Source organism: Neomonachus schauinslandi, chromosome 6 (genome assembly GCF_002201575.2).
Source record: "Neomonachus schauinslandi chromosome 6, ASM220157v2, whole genome shotgun sequence".
In the NCBI taxonomy this organism is placed as follows: domain Eukaryota; kingdom Metazoa; phylum Chordata; class Mammalia; order Carnivora; family Phocidae; genus Neomonachus; species Neomonachus schauinslandi.
The window spans coordinates 154,481,430-154,497,823 of NC_058408.1; the positions used below are offsets into that span (position 1 = coordinate 154,481,430).

At 59.9% G+C, this 16,394-nt stretch overlaps 3 protein-coding genes across 5 annotated transcripts in view; 1 reads left to right on the top strand and 2 right to left on the bottom strand.

The window, feature by feature from the left end:
- The window catches only part of PRAP1 (proline rich acidic protein 1), a 4,871-nt gene extending 1,807 nt beyond the window's left edge, over nucleotides 1-3,064 (top strand). Inside the window, exons 2-5 of the mRNA XM_021703851.2 lie at nucleotides 953-1,019; nucleotides 1,706-1,758; nucleotides 2,540-2,649; nucleotides 2,771-3,064. Of these exons, the coding sequence (XP_021559526.1) occupies nucleotides 953-1,019; nucleotides 1,706-1,758; nucleotides 2,540-2,649; nucleotides 2,771-3,003 (463 nt within the window). The 3' untranslated portion in view covers nucleotides 3,004-3,064. The remainder of the gene's footprint in view (nucleotides 1-952; nucleotides 1,020-1,705; nucleotides 1,759-2,539; nucleotides 2,650-2,770) is intronic.
- Nucleotides 3,065-4,747: 1,683 nt separating this feature from the next.
- On the bottom strand, nucleotides 4,748-9,564 carry FUOM (fucose mutarotase). 2 transcript variants are annotated; one of them, XM_021703818.1, is made up of 6 exons: nucleotides 9,475-9,564; nucleotides 8,661-8,729; nucleotides 7,030-7,100; nucleotides 6,705-6,803; nucleotides 5,975-6,048; nucleotides 4,748-5,698 (listed from the first exon to the last, which is right to left on the bottom strand). In XM_021703818.1, the coding sequence occupies exons 1-6, from the start codon at nucleotides 9,557-9,559 to the stop codon at nucleotides 5,632-5,634; spliced, it is 465 nt and encodes a 154-aa protein (XP_021559493.1). In that variant the 5' UTR covers nucleotides 9,560-9,564; the 3' UTR covers nucleotides 4,748-5,631. The 2 variants fall into 2 exon arrangements, with proteins under 2 accessions (XP_021559493.1, XP_044772570.1); XM_044916635.1 differs by lacking the exon at nucleotides 8,661-8,729 and having other exon boundaries at nucleotides 5,621-5,698; nucleotides 9,475-9,563.
- Nucleotides 9,565-12,299: 2,735 nt separating this feature from the next.
- The window catches only part of ECHS1 (enoyl-CoA hydratase, short chain 1), a 7,958-nt gene continuing 3,863 nt past the window's right edge, over nucleotides 12,300-16,394 (bottom strand). The window contains exons 5-8 of one of the 2 annotated variants that reach the window (XM_044916637.1): nucleotides 15,731-15,835; nucleotides 15,146-15,265; nucleotides 13,597-13,664; nucleotides 12,300-12,716 (exon numbers count right to left, since the gene is read on the bottom strand). In XM_044916637.1, the coding sequence (XP_044772572.1) occupies nucleotides 12,651-12,716; nucleotides 13,597-13,664; nucleotides 15,146-15,265; nucleotides 15,731-15,835 (359 nt within the window). In that variant the 3' untranslated portion in view covers nucleotides 12,300-12,650. Of the gene's footprint in view, nucleotides 12,717-13,592; nucleotides 13,665-15,145; nucleotides 15,266-15,730; nucleotides 15,836-16,394 lie in introns of both variants that reach the window. The other variant, XM_044916636.1, reaches the window with a different exon arrangement.

Below are 16,394 nucleotides of genomic sequence, written 5' to 3' on the forward strand. Positions count from 1 at the left end.
CTCGTGCACACACCACGCGTGCACACATACACCACATGCACACATCACGCACACCATGCACACATGCACCTGCACACCACATGCACACATGCATACACACACACCACACACACGCACACACATACACCATGTACACTTGCATCACGCTCACACACAGACCAGGCACCAGTGTCCCATCCTCTCCTCTCCTGTCTTGGATGAGGCTTCTAGCACCTTTACTGCTGGGTCCATTTGTCGCCTGTCCTGTGTTTCTTTGCAGACTCCCTGCTTGGGGCTTGGTCCTTGGCTCCTCTCCCCTCTTGGCCATCCTGGCCTCCCTAGGGGTCAAGTTGAACGTGTCTGGGAAGAGCACCCATCCTCCCTGCCTCCTCTGGGGCTTCGTGCCCACGCACTGACACCACAGTCCACCCACAGCTCTAGACGAGCCAAGGCGCAGTCTGGCCCTGAGGGAACCACCGTGCACAGCTTCAGGGGTGCCATGGACAGAGAGCACTCTGAGATCCTTGCCCCAGGTCCTAGCCCATCAGCACCTAGGCGAGGATGCTGTGAGCCCTCACCGCTCTGTGCCCAAGGGGGTGCGTGTCTGTGTGCGGCTGCTAGCCCAGATGCCGGGAGCTGGAGGCAAGGCACGGATCATCATATCCACCCGGCGGCCCGTGCTTGCAGCGGAGGATCTGTCCAGAATGTTGGGTGCAGCGGGGCAGCAGCCCTTGGTCTGAGGGGCCCTGGGAACACGCATGGGCCTGTGGCAGTCCCACGTCTCTGTGCCTGTGTGTCCTTGGTCTGTGAGATGGAGAGACCATGAATCTACCCGTGGACCTGGCCCCAGGCCTCCCTGGCTGGGACCCATATTGCCAAACACACCGGGCTACCCCCCTAGGTGTCCTGTCTGGAGGTTGATGAGCAGGAGCAACCCTGGCCGGCCTCTCACTCTCCTCTCTGGTCCCCTCAGGCTCCTCCTGGTCATCAGCCTGGTGGCTCTGCTGCTGGGGGAGACAGGCTCGGCTTTCCTGCCCCAGGTATGTGCGGGCTCCTCCGCCCAGCCCTGCCCCACCAGCAAGGAATGTGAAGGAAGGACACCAAGTGCGGCGGGTGGCCCTGTGGGCACTGGGAGGGACCCTCAGGATGAGGGGGAGCGGGCCCCTGTGTGGGGTCTGATGGGCAAGGCTCATGGACGCCCAGGTGGTCCAGGTGGAGGAGGGGGCCCTTGATGAAACTCACTTGCACTGAGTCCGAGCACATCCTCCGTCCTTGCACATGCTGCTCAGGTGCTCTCTGTGCAGGTAACTGGTGCCAGGCCGTGTCTCCCCATCCCTCTTCCCCTCCTACCCCGCCTTGGGCCAAGACCACTCAGACTTGCACACCTGGGAGAGACCAGGTGAAGGGGAAAGCCCACCCCTTCCTGGTCGCTCCCCAGGGGTCACGTTTCATTCACTCCCTCATGCTCAACTCGCTCCACAGAGGGCTGGACTGAGGAGCTGGCCCCCTTCCTCAGGCCATCAGCCAGGGAGGAGTGGTGCAGACGCAGCCCCACCCCAGAGACAAGGTGCAGACGTGGCCTTGTCTTTCCAGGAACCACACGGCTTCTGTCCAGTCTGCAAAAGGTGGGGTGGAGTCAGCAAGTGTGGTCCAGGGGGCCTTGGAGCCATCTCTCTGCAGGTGTCCTCTGACCTTGGACCCCACACCTGTGACCTCCCTCTTCCAGGTCCTCATCAAGACCAAAGGCCATGTCGGGGCCCCTGAGCGGGACACAGAGGAGTGAGTGCCCCCAGCAGCCCCTTCTGGGAACCCCCTAAACTAAGGGCGTTGTGGATGGCGGGGAAGACCTGCCCAGCAGCTTCGGGGAGGGGGCCATGCTCCAGCCAGCATGGGCCCCCACGGGACCTGTCAGCGGCTTACCAGAGCCAGGGGCAGGGGGGCTCCAGGATGATCCCCTAGCTCTCCTAGCAGCCTCCAGGATAGTTACCCCACCCCCAGGGCCGTGGCCACAGACAAAGGTCCTCCTAAGCCATGCCCCGTTCCCTGCACTCACATGAGGCAACCCCGGCTGGTTTCTCCCCCAGGGCCACTGGGCCAGGCCAGAGGGCAGAGAGCCGCTCCCCAGACTGCACAGGCCTGGCCTCCGGAACAGGAGGGAGCTCCCGCCCACGTTCTCTGGGTCTCCGTGACCCAGGGCTGGGCCAGGACGTTTTCTCAGGGGACACCCTTAGGATGCCTCCCAAGGGATGCTCCGACCTTCCTGGGCCCCCTGCAGCTCAGGGATGTGGTGGGGAAGCCTGGCCTGCGGGTCTGGGTTCCGTAGAGTTTGCCTGGCCGTAGCTCTTGGCGGGGGGGCAGGGGTGCTTGTCCCGGGGCCCCTGGGGCAGGTGGCGAGTGAGGGAACTGAGCCACCAAGGACTCTGGTGGGGAGCAACTTCCCACTAGGTCTCCTGCTCAGGGCCCCCAGGCTGCTCAGAAGGTGGTGGCACCCTCACTGGTGGGGCTGGCTGGCTGCCTCCTTCGGAGCAGGTAGACCTGACTGACCCAGCTGTGCTCGCAGGGCCTGGGGCGCCCGAGTGGTGGAAACTCTGAAAAAGGACAACCAGCTCATGGGGCTGCTGGTGGCACCAAAGCCTGCAGCTGCCACGTGGGAGGAACTGCAAGGTCAAGGTGAGCACCCCTGGCGGGGCACAGGGGGAGGGCGGAGAACAAGGTCACAGCACAGGAGCGCCATGGAGTCGGCTTCCCTCCAGATGGGAACCACGCCTCCAACCCATCTCCTTGTCCTTAGGCACCAAAGCCCAGGCACGAACCGAGGACACCCTGGGCCATGTTCCAAGCCCCAGGTGGGACCCTGAGCCAGACCGTGATGACCTGTACCACCCACCGCCCGAGGAGGCCCAGGAGGTCCAGGATGAGGCAGGGCTCTGGTCCTGGGCACTGTCACTTCCCCAGGTGCTTCAAGGGCCAGAGGAGGATCGAGACCACATCTACCATCCCAGGGAGGATTCCTGGGGGCCCTGACCCCTCCCCAACTGGAAGAATAAACCTCGCAGAGGTGGAGGCCACATGTGTCTTCAGGAACAGTGACCATGGTCCTAGCCTGCTGTGTCTGGGAGAAGGGGGGCCCATGTCCTCCTGGTGCCACAGGCTTGTCTTCACACATCGAGAGCCCCAAAGCTCCCCCAACCCAGCACCCCTGCTCTTGGAATAACCTGCTCCCCGTAGGCCTCCTCCTTGTATGTTGGGATGGGGCTAGGGGCATGGCAGAGGTCAGTGGTTGGGACCAGTCAGCTCCCCGCAGATGGGTCCTAAAAAGATGGCAGGAGGCTGCCTGTTGGTGGGCACTCAGGTGGACAGGTGCACCGCTGCTCAGGTGGGGGGGGCGGTGCAGGACTCAGGCCAGACTCCCGGTGCTCTTCATTCTCTGGCTGCTTGCCCGGCGCTGTCTGAGGGGCCCGGATCCCAGGGCACGGCCCGACCTTGCAGCTGCGGGCACGAGCTCACTAGAGTTATTTCACATACTGAATGTGGGCAGACTGTGTGTGCAAATGCAAATGGGGTTGTGTGTGGCGATCACGCCCCTGCATCAAGAGGGAAGCATTGAGTGCCTCCCACTCCCCAGCCTGAGCCACTCTAGTGCTTAAGACAGAATAAAGCACCAGGCAGATTCGGATGCATCCGGCTGCTCCGGGGACGGTGGGCTTGTCCAGGGTGACCTCACGTGCCCTAGAGTTCCGTGTCCTCCTGTGGGTCCCCTCTGAGGACTTGAATGGCGGCCCACACCCTAATGCTCTGCCTGACGGCTCATGTGCTCACCGCCTGGCATTGTACCACCAAGTAGGGGTACTGTCATCCCCACGTTACTGAGGAAGGGACCCCAGACTGGACAGTGACCGTTCATGGTCCTGCTCTGACAGCAGGACTGTAACAGTGAGTCCCAGCCTCACCACTGTGCGCCTTGCACCTGCTCTTGCCCCAGACCTGAGGAGCCAAGTGCAGGGCGAGGCCCCAGACTATCCCGCATGGCACATGTGAGGGCTAGTAGGCCCGCGGGTCGCCCCCGTCTGAGCAATTTGGGTATGGGCAGTTGGGGCCCAGCGCCCAGCTCAGATCCAAGGTCAGTGGTGGCCACGCCCCTGGACAGCCCAGGGTGGTTTGTGGCCCAGTCTCTCTCCGGCATCCCTGGAGCCAGGATTCCCCATGGGCATTTCCTCCCACCCAAGGGTGCAGCCACGTGGCCAAGAGCTCCTGGAGAGACAGTGCCGCTAGGATTTGGGAGTGGGCTGTTGAGGTGTGTGAGCCTCGTGAGCAGGGGACGCTGGAGGAGGCAAGAGACTCGCCAGTGTGACAACATCCAAAGGCATTTAACTGTACACTTTAAATGTGTACAGTTTATTGTATGTCAGGTAAGTCTCAATAAAGCTGTTTAAAGAAAAGCCTTTGTGTGGCTAGCAGTGGCCGTGGGGTCAGGGGTCTGAGGTTAAGCCCTGGCAGTGACTGGGCCCGGGCAGGGTCCCTTCCCTAGGCTGAGCCCCAGACCTCCAGCCCAGTGGGCCTGCCTGCCCTCCAGGTTCTCCTTGGCATCTGGGACACCAGCCCCGGTCCCAAGCACGGGAGCCTTCCCCAGGCTCTGAGGGACCTAGAAGCCCAGGAGCCCCCGTTCATACCAGCTTCTGCACCCACATGGCTAAAGAAAGGCCTGGAGGGGAGGGTGAGGGTTTGGGGAGACTCTGGGGTCCAGAGCAGTGGTGGCAGGATACTCCCACCATGAGCACCCTGAGCCCCCACCCCAGCCTCATGCCGGAAGCCATCACAGCCTCCCTCCCACATGCTGCCTCCAGGCAGGCTGGCCCTTTGCCTGCTGGGCAAGGGGCATCCTCTTGTCCCTTACCTCCTCACCCCCATTTCCCAGGACAGCTCAGGCCCCTGTGTGTTCAGCAGGCACTCAACCACTGGAGAGAGGGAACAGATGACCGGCCCCCACCCTCTCCAGCACCCAGACACACAGTCACCTCTCAGAGCATCCAGACCAACCCGTCCCCCCTGCCTCCCTGCCTTTGGGACTGAAGGAAGGGCCCTGGTCTTCTCAAGGGCCACCTGAGTGTCTGCGCCTGGGGGGCTGATTGCAGAACCCCCCTCCACTCAGGGCTGCCCACCCCCAAGCCTCTTGCAGTGCAGTCATGGCCCCCCCCAGCGCAGCCCTCTGTGGAGTCTCCTCACATGAGGATCTCTACTTGTGTGAGCTCTTGTCCCAAACCCAGGGACTTGCTTCAGTCAGGCTACCCAAATCTTAGGCAGGAGGGAGGCCTTCCTTCCCACCTGAGGATGCATGGGGTGGGGCGGGGGGGAGGTGCTCTGAGGAGCCAATGGCCTCCCTTGTGTTCGGCACTAAACAAGTCTTTGTGAGGATGGGGCTGTTGTTGAAACCCCTGGACTGAACACTGACGAGTCACCACACTTCATACCATTGTCGTAAATTGGTGAGTCCCAGTCCCAGTCAGCAGCCCCTCCCCCCACCTCCCAAGGACTGGCCTGGCCCTTGGAGTCCCCAGCTGGGTGCAGTCTGGGCTGAGCAGGGCAGGGCCAATTCATCCGTTGTCTGGCTCAGAGATCCAGATTCCTCTCTGGGCCCAATGGTCTTCGCCAGGCCTAGAACAGTGCCTCAGGGGCCAGCACCCCCTTCTTGAGGATGAGATTTCCATAGAGGGCCGTCTCCCTGCATAAGGAGCTGAGCTGAGCACCAAGCTGGGATTCCTGCTCTGCCCCCCATCCCATCCACTTTCACCCCACCCACTAGACAAGTCCAGGGACCAGTCCTCAGGCAGATCCCTTGACAATTCTATTCCCAGTGGGGCCTCTAGTCTCAGTTGGGGCAGGGGCTGAGCAGAGGGTAGGGGGAGTGCCTCACATGACCCAGACCTAGCCAGACCTAGCCGAACCTACCCTGACCAGCAGGACCCTGCAGGACCCCATGGACTCGGCCAGAACTCACCCAGTTGCTACAACAGCAAAAGCCTTTTTGGCCCGCGCATAAAACTCAAACCTCTCTATCTTCACCAGGGTGCTCTGGAAGGCAAAATGTCATGGTTGAGGGACCTTGCTCAGAAACCCTCAGGGCCCAAGCAGGTGCCAGGGGCATGAGGAGACATGGCCACTCTGAGCTTCACGTCTCTGGCTCTCCTGGCTGAGGTCCCAAGGATGCTCAGCCTCTGAGCTGTGAGGACTGGACAGGGGACATGGGGGGCTGTGGTGGCCAGCTGCCTGGGGCCCTTGTGTCTCCTGGAGTTGGCCTGAAGGCAGGAGGGCCCCTGCCCAGGATAGGAGTCCCAGGCAGCCTTTCCTCAGGTGGGTCCTGCCCAAGACGTGCTGGTGGGAGGTCCTGGGGGGACAGATTCATCCCCTTACAATGTGGGGGTGACACAGCATTAGGCCAGGCCTCTGACCACAAGACAGGGGCCAGGGGTGCCCCACTTGCCCCTGGCTCCACTCACAAAGGCTGGGGTGGGTGAGGGGCCACAGGCCACGACAGGGTCCTTGACCTGAGAGGTGGGAGGCTGGGGGCAGGGGACAGCCACAGCCCCAGGGTCACTCTTCCGTGGAGGGTGAGCAAGTGGGCCACAACTGTAGGGTGGATTTGGGGCCCCTGTCTTTTACTCCTCCCCGGCCTCCAAGGAGGTGCAGAGGATCCCTGAGTGCTTCCCTGGTGGGGGCCGCAGCCTCACCGTGCAGCCAGCCTCAGACAGGAGGGACTGGTAGCTCCTCCACACTGGAGTCTGAAGGCCTGTCTTCCTGTCGCTGGGCACCAGCTCCATGACAGCAGCCTAGGGACAGAGGGGGTCAGCTTGTGCGCTATCCGTCCAGCTGCCGTGGGCGCTTCCAGCCCCCTCACTGGGTGCCAGTTTAGGGGTCCTCTGATCAGGCTCAGGGCCCTGTGGGGACACATGTCCTCCCCCCCACCCTTCAAGGCAAGTGGGTCCTCTGAGGTCTGACAAGGGAGAAACCAAGGACCAGAGCAGGGACGGGGGCAGTGTGGCGACAGGCACTCACCGGGCTCTCCACGTAGGTGTCCAGTGGCAGCATCTTCAGCACGGCCTCCAGGAGCTCTGGGATGCCCAGGCCTAGGGCAGAGGGCCAGCCTCAGACCGCAGCCCTCTGCCACCCAGCCACCGACAGCGCCGCCTGCCCTCTGGGCCTTTTACCCTGGGCTCACGAAGCCGGCCAGCAGGGATGGTGTGGGCCGGGACAGCCACGGATGCAGGCCCCTGCTGCCTGCCTGGTGACACTTATTGGGGTCACGCTGGGTTCTCCCTGCCACAGCACCTGTGGCCATCCTGGCTCTGGGCTCGCCCTGCCCTTCAGTCTGCACCACACAGGTTATTGGTGGTGACCTCAAACACTCATCCACCAGAGGGGCACCTGGGCCACCTCCCTGACCCCAGTTCCCCCAGACGACCCCTGGGCTGCCACCTTTACCCTGTGGTGAGGACAGTGGGGTCGGGGAAGAGGCCGCTCTGCCCCAGGCTGTCCCCAAACCGGCCCACTGGTCTCCAAGGTCCCTGCTCTCCTGTAAAGCTGGTTGTACAAAACGGGGAAATATGGAGCTGGTGACAAGAAAGAATTGGCTGTAATCTTATTAGCCTGCTGGTGGGAAACCCTGCTATCCCGGGGGCATTTTCTTCCTCCTTTTTCTCTGCTTTTCTCTGTGGTTAGATTTGTCTGCGTACCTGGCTCTGACCCCTAACTGCTTGTTTCCACTAACACGCAGGGCGTGCGGGTCACTCGGAAGCTTGGCCACTCCTTATCTTCCAGCATTCTGGCCTTTCCCGTGGCCCACCTTGTCCCATTCTCCTTGTGGGGGAGAGCATGTTGGTCATCTGGCCCACAGTGTAAACTGAGGCACGGCTGGCTCATGTCCCTCAGCAGAGGGTGGAAGACAAGGCCACTGGGCCCGGAGCCAGCAGCCCACTGGACAGGCCTCAGACCACTGGCCCGCTCTGTGCAGAGGGGCTGGTTTACCCTACACTTCACATCTTTATGCCTCAGTGGCCTCAATTTTGCAGGGAGAGTTGTGTCCCCTCTCAGAGCATTGCTAAGGGTGGGGAGACAGTCAGGCCCAGTCTGAGCCCACTGCCAGCCCAGGCAGGACAGGACAGGGGGACGCTGGTGTCCTCACACCCCCCACCCCCTTACTCTTGGTATTAACTCTGCTACTACCATCACCTTGGGGACCTGACTCCAGGCCCCTCCCAGCCAAGCCTGTGGCCCACCCCTGAGGGTCAGAGGGTCTCAGAGACAGAGCATGGGGGCACCTGGAACCCATGTCAGGTCACCAGTAGTGGGATTTCTATAGCAGAGTAAAAGCTGAACACGGACCTGGGCTGTGGGGGGGCAGGGGTGCACCAGCGCTCAGCCAGCCAACAAGGCATTGGGCCTCAGTTTCCCCACTGGCAAGAAGTTACCGAGAGGTATCTGAGATGGAGCAGGAGGCCCAGGGTCACGTCTGGGGCCTTGGGGTGGAAAAGGGTCTCTGCGGGTCCTGGCACTGGGACTTCTTGGGTCACTGGGGGGTGCTGGGGAATAAGTGGGGATGGGGCAGAGCGGCAGCACTTTGGGGAGCCCAGAGCTGGGGCCACGGCCTACCCACCCTAACCCCACTCTGCCGGAGGCGGCCGGCTCACCGTCAGCGCGGATCTCCTCCGGGCCACACCTGCATATGGAGGAGGTGGGGAAGTTCACGTCTGCAAAAACTGAACAGCCATCCAACCCGGTTAAACATCCCCCGGTGGGTCCGCGGGTCCGCGCAGCCCACCTTCCCACCGGGTGGGTCACCTGTCCGACGGCAGGCCACGCCCACGGCCCTCCCCGACCCGTCGACCCCTCTCGTCAGAGGTGGGGGCGGGGAGAGGAAGTTTCCAAGTGCAGGAGGAGCTGCAGGGGCTACGAGGGCGGGGTTTGGACCCCCCTCCCCGCCTCCATCCCCTAGGGGCGCCGCCGCCCCCAGCCCGCCCCGGCGTCCGGCCGCGCAGCCCCCGCCCCAGGTCCACGGCTCCAGGAAAAGACAAACCGCCCCAAAGAAAGCGGTGTGGCCCCTCGTGGGCCGTCTGGGAGGGCGTCTGGAGAATGAGCGGCACACTGGGCCCGAGGCCGGAGCTGGGAACTTGGCCCCGGGGCCCCCAGAAAGCCGGGCTGGGGGAGGGGCCGGACCTGCCGACACAGCCCCGCCTGGACCAAGGGCCACCGTCCTCATGACCGCCTGGGGGCGACCAAGTCTGGGCAGGGGCTTGGGCCACCAACCGGGCCTGTTTCCTAAAGAATGTGGGGTTGCGAGGGTGTCCTACTGGGAAGTGGGACGGGGCGGCCAAAGCAATGCCTCCACCCCAGGACCCGGCTCTTCCCGGGCCTGGGGAGTGGTCGCCTCCCGGCCGGGGGCACAGCCTGGGTCAGGACCCCTGCGGGGCCTGGGGTGGCGGGGGCCCTGTCCCCGCCCCTCACCGATCTCGTCTCCGTGCCCCATCCGCGCCAGGGCGTAGAGCAGCTCAGGGGACAGCAGCGCCGGGACGCCCTTTAGCACCACCATGATCGCGCGGCCTGGAGTGGAGGGGCGTGGCCTCGGCGGAAGGGGCGGGGCAGGAGTGGGGGCACGACCGGGCGATGGGGAGGGTCCCCCCGCGGCGCCCTGAAGGGCTGGACGCACGGAGGACTGAGGCTTGCGCGTGCTGCCCGGGGGCGGGGGCGACACCCGGTCCAGCCCCGCAGCGTGTTCCGGGGCCTCGCGTCCCTCGCCGAATCCCAGGCCCGCGCTTCCCGCTGCCGCCCCTCGCGGCCTCCCCATCCCCCTTCCGTTCCGCTCCCCAGGCCTTGCTGACCCCCACCCCCACTCCCACCCCAGCCCGCTGGGTTCCTGGGAGGGCGGGTGGCCAGAGCCGTCCGACTTCTTCAACCAACATTCTTCACAAGGGCGCCCACGCGCCTGCCCTGGAGGGGACCCTACAGGGGACCCTGGAGGGCAGGCAGGAGCGGCCTCCCAGCCAAGCTGGTGTGCTGGGAGCACCTTACTGGGGGGTCCCCACCTTGTCTCCCAGGCGTCAACCTGCTGACACCCCTCAGGTACCTGATGGGGTGCAGTGTCCCATCCCAGGACAGCAGTGACCCGACCTCTTCTTACCCAGGGTCCCAGCTGCTGGTCCTCCTCAGGATTGGACCTTCCCGCCCCCACCCCACCAAGATGGGGTGTCCAGATTGGGAGGGGTGGGGAATGGATCCACACCTCGTCCCCTTGAACAGAGGAGCACCTTGCCTTCAGCCGGCCAGAGTCCCCTGCCTGCTTGACCCTTGTCCCTGGAGACCTGGGATCTGGGATGCTGGGACCACAAACCATACTGTGCTTTCCTGTTCAGGGTGCCACCACCTCCCTGCTGGAAGATACCCCCCCCCCCCGGAAGTGCACCCCACAGCCTCTCTGTGTCCAGGGCTGGGTCAGGATGGTGGTTCCAGGGCCCGGTCCTGGTTGAACGTGTAGCAGAACTGTTTTCCAAAAATGGTGGCAACACTCCATCTGCCATCCCAGAGTGCCATGGGCACACCTCCACTGAGAGCTGGGGCCGTCTCCATAGAGCAAGACTGATGGGGTGAGGGATGGGGGTTGCACGGCAGCCAGCAGGGCCTCACCCCCTCACGTGGGGCCATCAATTAACCTGTAGCTGCTCTGTTGCATGCCCAGCGCCAAGAGCCAGCTGGGTCCCCTATGGTGCCCAGCGCCCACCTGGAGACAAGCCCATGTCCTGATCTCACCTCAGAGGGTCTGAGGATGTTTTGAGGCTGGGGCCCCACCCTGGGACAGCAACAGCCCCCTTCACCCATGAAGCCCTCCCAAGCAGTAGGAGAACGGTCTCTGACCCATGCTCAGGACTTTTACTCAATGGCCTGGAGACATGGAGGGTCTAGAGCACCGTGCCTCGCTGACCCACGAATTCAGTGGCAGATGTTTGGTGGGGCAGAGGTGGCTTCCTGTAACTGGGGTCCCTCGGTCACCCAGTGCCCTGTGAGGTGTGATCTGGGGGACGCAGCTGGCCCACCAGTCTGAAGCCAGCAGAGGAAGCTTGCTGTGGAAATTCTGTCTCCCACAGCAAATGGCACTCAGTGTTACAGCCCCGAACACAGTTCTGCTGGGCACCAGGATGCCTTGGAGACCACACATTCCAGGGCCTCCCATAGTTCTGATCCAGGTCTGGGCATGTGCATTTAAGCAAGCACCCTAGGGATTTGGATGCAAGCAGTCCTAACACCAATCTTGCAGACTGACAAGCACCAGAAGAGGGGCCCTGTCGACTGCTGCTGATGGGGCAGAGTGGGCAGGTCCCCACCACAGGCTCAGTTCTCGAAATCTTACAGGCATGCTTGCACCGCAGTGCAAGGATTCACGCACAGAACGGTCACTGCGGTGTTATCCATGACAGTCCTGATAACAAGAAACTGGAGCCTAAACATCCAACATCCTGGGTAAGTAAGCAACATTCCTGTATCATCACGTATTTCAGGGCCATCGAGCGGAACGCTCACAGGAATAATACCGAGCAATGAGAAGCAAGCAAGCTTGAGGACCTGCTATAACCTGATAGAGCCCGGAAACGCTGAATTCACAGATCTGTGAACACGTGTGCAGACACGGGGATAGCAGTTTTCTTATAAAAATGGAATTGTGCATCCACACTTTGGGACAGCGCCCTGACCGGTCCCACAGGTGCACCCTCTTTATGTTTCCTAGACTTTATCACAATTTAAACAGAAGAGGGTGCACCTGTGGGACCGGTCAGGGCGCTGTCCCAAAGTGTGGATGCACAATTCCATTTTTATAAGAAAACTGCTATCCCCGTGTCTGCACACGTGTTCACAGAAGCATCTAGAAAGCTACATACCTGTTAACAGTGGTTACCCTGGGAGTGTGCCAGGTGACTGACTTTATGGACTTCTCTTCTGTTTGACTGAGGTCACACACAATGACAAAACAAGCTTGAAGAGTGACATGGCATTTGCCTCCAGAGGCACAATGGGATTCACATGTGCCGCGTAGTCGGCAGCACCGGCCCTCTGAGCGGTCACGTTCACTGGCCGTGAAACTGCACAGCGGCCAAGCAGGGGACTTGCTTCCATCCGAATGCAGCTCACTGTACAAAGTGAGTGCTTGCCATCGAAGTATCTCTCAGTTCCTGAAATCAAGTAAAAACTTAAACACATCACCAAGGGCTCATGAGCAGAATTTTTAAAAAGATTTTTATTGATTTGAGAGAGCGCGAGCGAGCGCACGCACACAAGTGGGGGAGGGGCAGAGGGAGAGGGAATCTGAAGAAGACTCCCCGCTGAGCACAGAGCCTGATGTGGGGCTTCATCCGTTGACCTGAGCCGACAGTCAGTCACTTACCCGACTGTGCCACCCAGGCTCCCCTCATAATTTTTAAGAAGAATATGGTCAGTCAGAGTGTGAACATGCTCCAGATACAGATTCTCATGGCCGCTGGGTGAAGACTGCCTACCACACAGGAGCGAGAGCCCCAAGCATCAGAGATAAACTGTGTGTCATCGACACGGCCCTTTATAAAAGGATTTACTTGCTTCTAAGACAGACTCTAATTTGTCTTTAAGTAGAGGGTTCTAGGCAGAGGTGGAGGCGCTCACTGGTCTTTGAAGCTGGCCTTTCTCTTTTCCACAAACGCGGTCATCCCTTCTTTCCGGTCTTCCTGTGGGAAAGGGAAAACAGGCAGGGATGGACGTTCACGTTTTCCTACGGAGTCAAGGCGTGGGGCTCTGCGTGTCTCTGTGGTTTGCTCACAGTCTGCGGGTTCCTCTGAAACTTGGATTTCCAGAGTGGAGGAGCTCAGGGAGGGAGGGTCCTGCATCAGGACCACCTGGAAACCTGGGAATAGCCTGGATTCCCTGACCACTTAGGGTTGGCCTGGAAAGGCATTTTTATATGCCGCCCCCCCAAGCCCCTAGGTGTGATCATTCAGGAACCACTAATTTGTGTGTCAAATAAACTCTCACCCACAGAGAACGTCAGATGCACCTGTTTGGGTCATTCACTCACTCATCACCTGCGTGTGTGCGCAGGTACACACGCACACCTTCACTTCCTCAAGAGCCAAAGTCATTTCTAATCTCTCTTTCATAAAACACCTATACGTGACTTTCCAATACTGAGAGATGGGTTTTAAGGACTTACAAGAAGGACTCCCTTTCAGTGACTGTCAAATCCTAGAAAACATTGATCTGAAGCTTCAGATTGCAGTATTAGAATACATTCGAACTCCATTCCAAGTAACTGGAACAATGTAGAAAATTATGGGCAGATGCACTGCATTTAAATACAGGAGCTTGCTGTTTAAAGGTGCGATTCATCAGACCTTTTGTAATAGGAAGTCACCCTTCACACTTGTGAACTTCTACACACTGTACTCATTTGCAAAAATCATGCTCATGGACAGGACACATTGGATCCAGCTACAGCGAAAGCAAACAGTTTGACCAAAGAGAAATGGTATTTAATGAAAAAACCTACAAGGAAATTCCCAGTGGTTTCTACGGCTGGACCATGTGTGTCTCCACTGAATGTTTACTCACGGTAGCGAAAGTTGAATAGAAGAGCTTCTTCTCCAGCTTGTTTCCCTCTGTTAATGTCATTTCAAAAGCTGAAAAAGAGAACCCTGAAGTTATGAACTCGTGTCAGATGTGAGAACATGCAACTTGTTTTATGGTGATAGGAAACACTCCCCGCTGACCCACATCAACCTTAATTTCGTTGTGATTTAGACCATAGCCTGGGAAGCACCCCCTTCTCAATGCCCCACCCCGGCTGAGATGCCAGCAGAGCAACCTGCTCGGAGCTTCACCGCTGGTGGCCCCAAGAAGAGAGGCACAAGGAACTGAGTAAAGGGTGCAGTGGCCAACTCTGTCCAATCACAAGAGGATTTGAGAGCCTGTAGAACTACATATATTTTATTACTTTCTATTTTCTTTAAAGATTTTATTCCGGGAGAGAGAGAGAGAGAACACGTGTGTGCACAAGCAGGGGGAGGGCTGAGAGAGAGGGAGAGAGTCACAAGCAGACACCCTGCTGAGTGCAGAGCCAGACATGGAGAGCTCAATCCCACAACCCTGAGACCACCACCTGAGCCAAAACCAAGAGCAGGATGCTCCACGGACTGAGCTACCCAGGCACCCCAGAATTAAATATGTTTTAAAAAGCATAAAAATTAAGGATGAAAACCTGAAAAAGGAACACTGTGCCAGAACAGAGTCCCGGGTGGTAAGAATACCATTGCTCTGGGCCGTCCTTCCAGCCAAGCTAAAGTGTCTTCCCTGGGTGAGCACCTGGGGTGATGGCAGGTGCCTCTGATGGTGGCCTCACTGGCCCTCTGCACCAACAGCAGCGTCCACCTCTTAAGCGAGTGCTACCTGCTCATCCTTGTGGCCGCGTCACAAACATCAGCTCAGCCAACTAAGGCCGGCAGCAGCCCGGGGGGCTTGACCGCCTGCCTGCAGAGCACACAGACCTGGCGCAGCTCAGCTATCCTGGGCTCACCCTAACCCTTCTCAACAGGCAGCACTGGGCAGTATTACCCCAATGCTGAGCACAACGCACTACAGTAAGACTCAAGAAATTCTCAGGAGGGCTCGGAGCTGCTTTGCCTGTAGAGAGGACGGGGAGTCCAGAGCAACCAGGAGCAGCATGAACTCTGTCTCCGGTTCATGCAGGTGTCCTGTGAGCCCATGCGGCCACCAGCCTGCAGGCACAACTGCTGGCTGAGGAGAGGAGCATCTTCCACCAGGTTCCGGGAGGTGAACTGGGTTTCTCAGGAGCAGACTGGCTTTGCTTAAGGGACCGTGCTGCCCTTCCCGGACACTTCCCTGCACCCCAGTGCCTGTCACTCTTGTCCCTCAGGCTGGCTCCTTTCTTGAGTCCTGATACCAAGGACAACTCAGAACATTCCAGGAGAATCTGTGAGCCAGCAGCCAAAGACTGGAACTCTACAAAGAGCCAGAATCCCAATGTTAAGAATCCTCCCAATTTCTGTCCAGGGTGGCTTAAAATGCATCATTTAGAACCACGGCTCCTGACCGCTCCTGTGCCAACCGGCCCTCAGAAATCTCCTCCCGGCAGAACCCCTACCTGCGTTCACAGATTCTTTGGCCATTGCTGCTATGATTTTAGAATTGCTGGCAATTTTCTCTGCACACTGGATGGCTTCTTCGACCAGTCTCTCCACAGGAAAGATTTTGCTTACGAGACCTAAAGCACAAACAGGTAAATAGCAAACAGCACTGGCTGCGCTCCTCTGAGTCACAAGGCCACCCCTAGAGCTGGGGTATTCTGGGGGCCAACAAGGCTGCGGGGATGCAGGCTCCACACCGTCCCTGAGGTGGGGCCACAAGGCTCTTACAGACACACCAAGAGGGAGGAAGAGTGGGTCACCTGGGGCGGGGAAAGGGTGTGCCTGCGAGGGTCTCGGAGATCCCCCACTGCTGACGTTGGGCTTGGGAAAAAAGATGGTTTTGACTCTTGAAGCTGATGTATACTTCAGTTACTCTCTTGTATGTGTGGCATTCCAAATAAAGGCAGCTGTCCCCTGGGTTCTCAGGACACCCAAAGTCAACGTGCTTATCACCCATGGGCACACCTGGATGCAGCCCCCTTCTCCCCATCTCCACTCAGCTCCCCATGAGGGTGGCTCCGTGGGGCGGCCCTGGTCCACACCTGCTTGCTTGGCGTCCTGGGCAGAGATCCGGTCACCAGTGAGAATCATCTCCATGGCCAGTGACTTTCCAACAGCGCGGGTCAGTCTCTGGGTGCCCCCTGCACCTGCAGGGGCAGAGGGCTACCGGTCATAGTTGGCTCATGGCCAGTGCATGCCCAGATGCCACAGACATACTTCCAGCAAGTTCCGAGGGATGAAGATGGGGCCCCTTGGGTGGGGCAGGTGGGCAGAAAGGAGGTAACCCAAGAAACCTCAGGAGAGGCTCCTTTCCATATTTGGGCCCCACGCCTGGCACATCAGGTCCCCTGCAGCTCAGACCCTGGCCCAGCTCAACCTGGAGGGCAGCTGGGGTGGCCTCTGATTGTGGCCTGCTCCCCTCAGGGTCTGAAGCGAGAGCAAGGGCTTGGCCTCCCAGGCTGCTCTGAGTGTGGTCTTCTGTCCCAGGGCTAGCCTCCACATGCCCTGCTAATCCTCCTGCTCACCTGATGCTCTACAGCTGAACCAAGAGTGGTCTGCCGTGTCGTCCGCCCCACAGTGAACCTCGGCCCCCGCCGTCCGCCTCACAGTGAACCCCGGCCCCCGCCGTCCGCCCCACAGTGAACCCCAGGCCCCGCCCTCCACCCCACAGTGAACCCCGGGCCCTGCCGTCCGCCCCACAGTGAA

Coding starts and splice junctions, on each gene's coding strand:
- FUOM (XM_021703818.1), bottom strand. CDS start 9,559: ATGGTGGTGCTAAAGGGCGTCCCGGCGCTGCTGTCCCCTGAGCTGCTC. Junction 7,101..8,660: donor GGAGGAGATCCGCGCTGACG/GTGAGCCGGCCG, acceptor CCTCTGCCCTAG/GCCTGGGCATCCCAGAGCTC. Junction 5,699..5,974: donor TTTGCTGTTGTAGCAACTGG/GTGAGTTCTGGC, acceptor CTCCTTATGCAG/GGAGACGGCCCTCTATGGAA.